Source organism: Aplidium turbinatum, chromosome 2 (genome assembly GCF_918807975.1).
Source record: "Aplidium turbinatum chromosome 2, kaAplTurb1.1, whole genome shotgun sequence".
Taxonomy (NCBI): Eukaryota; Metazoa; Chordata; class Ascidiacea; order Aplousobranchia; family Polyclinidae; genus Aplidium; species Aplidium turbinatum.
The window spans coordinates 48,014,450-48,020,762 of NC_137473.1; the positions used below are offsets into that span (position 1 = coordinate 48,014,450).

A 6,313-nucleotide genomic window follows, 5' to 3' on the forward strand; every position below is an offset into this window, starting at 1 on the left:
TATGGTTCATTAAGGGGAATCTTTATCCTCGGACAGAGAAAGCTTCTTTGAGAACTCAATCATGGCAGTTTTGCATACTTGTAGAGGCTTTGACCACTGACGCATGTCCCGTCACCAAGTTTGACAGAGTGAAGTTTCCGATTGTTGTCTGTGAATTATTCCATCCATTACTGAGTGGAGAGCTGTCATTGAAGTGTGTTGCTCAAGCGCACACCACGAGAGAGACCTAACAAGCTGGTAGTAATGATTCAAAAAAAAGTAAAAAGACACCTAACTTGGCTGGTTTAGAAGCATGTAAATGTTAGGCCCACTGCAGCCTTGCTTGGGTTGTTTATTGATCTAGTAGAGGTGTTTGAAGTAAAACTGGGCGCTGTTGTCCCAGGCAGGCCACCCGCGTAATCAGTAACGTAGCTAGAAAGACATTTTAGGGCGGCAAAATCAACTGTCGGGGAGGTCCAATGTCATTCAAGAAAAATTACTATATCTAAACGTTGTTATAGCATAAAAACACATGTTTAGGGGGGAGCAAGATACATTTTTGGGGCGATTTCCTCCTCCAACCCCTCTCCCATGGCTACTTCCCTGTGCAAAATTAACTTGTGTATACAAATAGACTACATTTTGTAATCTGCCATAGTTCTACTTTCGTTTGATCGTTTCTGACTTTGAGAAAAAGTGGTTTACGGCAGTCATAGCTTCATCTAGCTTCATTCAAATTTTTCAAAACCTTAGCCATGAAAATTTTCTGCGGACGCCACTGACAACTTGATCTTTTAGTAAAAGCAATCAATTTTTCTCTTTGATAAAATCAGCCTTTTGCAAAATAGTAAATCACTACAGTTCAATTTAATTTTGTTTTTGTTTGTTTCAAGATATGTTTGCAACCCAATGACGATACTGGATCAAATTTATGATGCTCAAACTATAAACTAAAACTATTAATTGTTGAAAAAAATTGTCTTATTGTCTTTTTCTTCTTCTAATGCTAGTTAACATGGCAAGTTTGGTTTAGGCGCTGCATCATCAAGAAAGTAGAGAAAAATTTCATTTTGTTTGACCCACTTTTTTTCTGCCGTATGCCACTACAACCACCATTTTTGCAACAACATGCAATCTTTAGGTTTTATGGGGAAAAAAAACGTAACGTTGGAAAATCTTACTCGGCAACCTTCTAGCTTTGAGCCCTGATCATTAATAGGCTACCATGAAAGGCCTCCATTTTAAATACCTTTTATCAGGGCTGTTGAGAGGATAATTTGGGCCTGATACCAATGAGATTCGCGGATTTCAAATTTAGAAACATGTAGGAAAAACGCACTATACTCAAAGAATACGAGGTGGTTTCTTCAAGTTTTGGCCCATTGGAAAGGTTTACGGGCCCCTAAATTTATCTGGGACCTAGGTCTAAACGTACCCCTTGCACTTCCTTGCCAACGCTACTGCCTATCATGGACCTACTTTCCTTTCTGCCATAGAGTTAGTAGGTTACCATAATTTAACCTAGCCTCAAGCAAAACGACATTTTTAAATCTTTCCAAGGAAAAGTGTTGTGCATATGCCTCTGGTGGTTCTGAGAAATGGGAATAAATCTTTGTTTTTGATGACGCCAAAAACCTGAAAAACATTGGTGCTGCTCAATCACCGATCTGCTCACAATCGGATGACGCAGCATATCAGACGCAGAGCCGGCTTTCCTGGATGCACTACACGACCCTGGTTCGATACCAGGCTAAAGCTGGTTGCCCAAAAATCTTCTATACTCAGGGTGCAACAATTTGGGTAGTATAGTTCTTAAATGAAAGGCGACAGAAAGGAACTGGCCTCCCTATCACAAAAGTGCCGAATGCACGATACAATGAGATACCTATTCTTTCATCCACCGTCGCTCAATAGCCAAATGAGTATGAGACCACCTTTACTCACTTATCACTATCAGCTAAGAGCTTTACAGATGCCAGTTAGAGCAGTCTCGGCATACTGTACTTTTTAAAGCAGCAATAAATGGGAAGTTTAAGCTATGACCCATTCTTCGTGAAACTGATAACTGACTGTTGAATTAAGATATATTTAAAAAAGGAACGGTTCACTTTACTATGATACCACGAAATAGTCAATTGAATACTATTCCATACAAATAAATTACACTTGTCAGAGACGTAAGACTAAAACTAACCGTCATAAAGTTGCAACACTCTTACCTCACAACAGACACAAGTCTGTTCTGTTCTTGCTATTACTTGCTCGTGAGCAGCAAGCATTTAACATAACCGGATCGCGAAAGCGAAAAACAACAACTATATGATTTTTGAATGATGATAATATTCAAAGCTCAAGTCTAATCCAGAACTTTGTCATCTAAACTTTTTTGTCTAAAAGGTTTCTGCTTTCTTGAAACTATCTTTTTTTTTTAGTTGTATTGCCTGTACCTTGACACGTAGAGTAAACTGGCTGGGCAATATGCTACACATCACTAAAATTACATAATGCTGCAATCAAATAATGATCATATAAAATTTGAAAGAGTAAAATATTAACCCATTAGTGCCCGCGCGTCCTTACAAGGACGTGAAAAGTGGGTATTTTAGATTCCGAATTGTTTTCTTCAGATTGTTAATTTTTTTCAACTTTTTTTTTCTTCGGCTAGAATAGCATTATAGCTATAGAAACAGCGCAAGAGCGATTTCATAAATAAGTTTTAGTGTTCACTAGGCAACGTTCAATGTGGACGTTTTGTAAAATATGAAGCCAGCACATGATACACGAACTGTGACCTGCAAAATCGAGGTATGTAACATTGTTTTTAATGAACTTTTTGTTTTGATAAATCTATTAATATGTATAGCTATGTGCCCAAAGCGAAATATTTTATTTTTCCTTTATTATTTTTTCTGAATATAAGTTAGAAGTTAGGTGCGTCCTTGTAGGGACGCTTGGGCACTGGCGCGAACGCTTTGTGCCAACTGTAGACATATTGGCAGGTTCGCCTAATGCCATAGGATTTCGTATGTTTTCATTTTTGGGCAAAAACGAACGTTATTTGTAACGTGCTGATATTCAATTTGCAAAACTGAGCGTTTTAGTTCGAGTAGTAAGTTAGGTTAGGTCATCACTTTCGTACGCGGACGATGAAGCTTTAGAATCTAGGAGTAGGCGCTTTCACTGTTTTTGTACTGTAAATTGAGGTCTTGTTATAAATATTCATGTATCTTTAATTTATCTTTATTTTTAAAAGTTCATGTATAATTAAATTTTTGCACTTTTTATAGGAAATTTCGTTTCACTGTTCAAGAAATTTTGGAAGAGGCTTCACCCAAGGAGCCAACAGATATTGTAATTTTGTCCTCCTGATGAATCCGGCAACGTGAGCGATGAGGACAGAAAATGAAGATGAGGGTGTCAAAAACGTTAACAATGTCTGGAAAGGAATCCTGAACCAGAAAGGCGAAATAGTGATTCATCACAATGAAGATACTCAGGACATGGATTTCGTAGAAGATAAGGAGAAGCATACATTTGATAACGATGAGACAGAGCCGCTACCGGGACCATCCAAAGCCAACCCATTGCGTTGGAACCCAAGAAGAAACGTAAAGAAAGTACTGGCAACACAAGAAAGTGGGTCAACGCCCGTTGCGTTACGTGACCTGGAAGAAGAACTATCGTGTAACAAGCCTGCCAAGAGAAAGTTTACAGAATTACCCAAACTAATTGGAAAAGTCACACTTGTAAGTAAAAAAAGAAAGGGCCGTCATGGGCCATGAAAAACTGTGTCTCCTAACTCATCATCAAGTAAAGAAGAGTTAACAGAAGAAAACATACCACCTGTAGGCGTCAGAAACAAAGATAGGATCCAGTCTACAACCAAAAATCAACTGAGGAAAAAAATTCCTCCTTTTCCTGAAGCTGAGAAACCATGGTAATTTACCCATTGATCCTGATAATGTGAAAACGCCGTATGATGTTATGAAACTCTTCATCTCTGACTGATGGGTTTGTGAACAAAGTAGTGAGAGAGACCCAGAGGTATGCAGCACAACATTAACCAACTGGCCTTCCAGTCAAAGGCGGATAATTCCTTAATACGAGCAAGTCATGCAATAATGTTTATGATAGGATACATCACCCCTTTCACACGCAGGATGTATTAGGAGAGGAGAGATGATACGAGCAATGTGATGGCAAGAAGAGCCATGTCAATGAATATTTTTGATGAGTTAATGCGCTATAGCCATGTTTCCAACTTAAACCACTCTAAAGACGACTCATTTTGAAAAATTACCCTTTTTTTGAGACTTTGAATGAGATAGCAGCCAAATTTGTAGAAAAGAAATGAGTGCGTAGCTGTAGACAAATCAATGATCCGTTATTTTGGCCCCCACCCTCTCAAGTAATTCATAAAGGGCAAATCAACAAGATTCGGGTTTAAAACTTGGTCTATGTGCACTCCCTCAGGAGAGCTAATCCACTGTGTCCCTACGCTAGAACAAAAACAAACATCTTCAAGTATGGATTGAGTCAGGGGCCTGACGTTGTTTATGGCCTTGTGGAAAGTGCTCGACTGATTCCTGGTTCAAAGGTTGTGTGCAACAATCTTTTCACGAGCCTGGATTTGATAGATCATTCGTCTAAGAAAGGGATAGGTGTTTTGGGGGCAATGAGGTGAAATCGAATGAACAATCTATCTTTACTATCAAAGAAAGAAACCAATGATATGAAGAAGGGAGATATGAAGCAACTTTGCCTTGGAGATGATCAAACCATTGTTGTGTGGACAGATTCTTGAACACGGTACTGTCTTTCAGTTCTAGTAGGTAGGCTAATCATTTTATCAAATTTTAGATACTCTCGTGATTCAATAAAAAAGCTGGACATGGATCAGCCTTACTGATTCAAGGTCTACAATAACAACATGGGAGGTGTGGACCTGTTGGACAATCTCAGTTCCTGTTATTCCATCCGCTCAAGAAACCACAACTGGTACAGGGGTGCGTACAATTGGATTCTAAATATCAGTATGGTGCAAGCTTGGAGGTTTTATAGAAAAAAAAATGGTGCAATCACGGAGGAGAGAGAGATATGGAAAAGATTAGCCTCCTTGAATTTATCCGATCATGTGTAGAAATGACAATTATGATCAATGGGAACAAGACATTTTCTCTCTTACCATGCACTTGCCAACCGTGAAGAGATCAGAAGGGATCAGGGCAATCACCTGATCATCAAGACGGACAAAAAAAGTGTCTGCAAACACTGTCACAAATGAACGTCATACAGATGCCGTCGGTGTTATGTTCGACTGCATCCAGATTGCTTCGAAATGTATCATAACTGAAAGGAATTTGTAATATTATCTGTTTAGATCGAGTTTCGTTTGTTCGTTTCTCAATAAATCTAATGAAAAAGCGATGCATTTTTATTAGAAAGTCATTTTTAACGCATCTCAGAGCAGCAGTATTGCTTTTTATGACTTCAAAAATTCCATTACCGGAAAATGCTAATTTCGTTTATTTTACATCAAGCCTTCGTACGAATGCCCAAGCGTCCATAGAGGGACGTACCATTTTCTGCATTCCTGGTACAGATATCAGAAAATTTTCTTTTGAATATTCATATTCAACCCATAAGGACCTTGCATGAAACTTTTTATAAAAATATTCCGACTAGAACGATGACCGGGCACTAATGGGTTAAGTGCAAAATAAAATAAAATGACTTGTTATGAAAGAACACCATAACCAGTCCAAAACTTTTGCAAGTTTTACAAAGCTTAAATTCATGCAAAAATCCTTTTCACACGCAAAAAGCGTTTGTTTGTTGTCTACTACTGTACTTACCCATCGTAACCATGTAGTTTACACCGTCAACTTTAATGATTTTGGACAGTCTTCTGGCAGATGCCTTGTTTTGATTTTCTTCAACGTGTGCCCCATTCTGTTGAATAACAGGCAAAGGGAAAGTGGTGGAAGTGCACGTTCCTTGCAAGTTCTTGGAATTTGTGGATTTCCAACAAGTTTCTGTCGATCTGGCTGAAAGATGCAGCTCTCGCTTTTTGTTTTCAGTTTCTTTAGCATCGTTACCATCTTTTTCTTTCACAACTTTCACCATCTGTCCACTGCTGGTTGTCATTGCGTGAAATGTTGACTTTTTGGGCGAACAACGATTCGTAAGACCATTACAATTGTACGAAACAGAAGAGATAGTGTTTGAATTGCAATCAAGCGTAGGGTTGTCACGCGGCGAAGAATTGCAGTTATTTTCTTTCTTTAAACTGGAAAAAGGGAGATAATGCGATTTCTTCATGACCTGAGTATTT

At 38.6% G+C, this 6,313-nt stretch overlaps 1 protein-coding gene across 1 annotated transcript in view; it reads right to left on the reverse strand.

The window, feature by feature from the left end:
- Window positions 1-5,959, reverse strand: part of LOC145764983 (dual specificity calcium/calmodulin-dependent 3',5'-cyclic nucleotide phosphodiesterase 1A-like) — a 42,942-nt gene extending 36,983 nt beyond the window's left edge. Inside the window, exon 1 of the mRNA XM_082576702.1 lies at window positions 5,835-5,959. Within this exon, the coding sequence (XP_082432828.1) occupies window positions 5,835-5,847 (13 nt within the window). The 5' untranslated portion in view covers window positions 5,848-5,959. The remainder of the gene's footprint in view (window positions 1-5,834) is intronic.
- Between the last annotated feature and the right edge of the window lie 354 nt (window positions 5,960-6,313).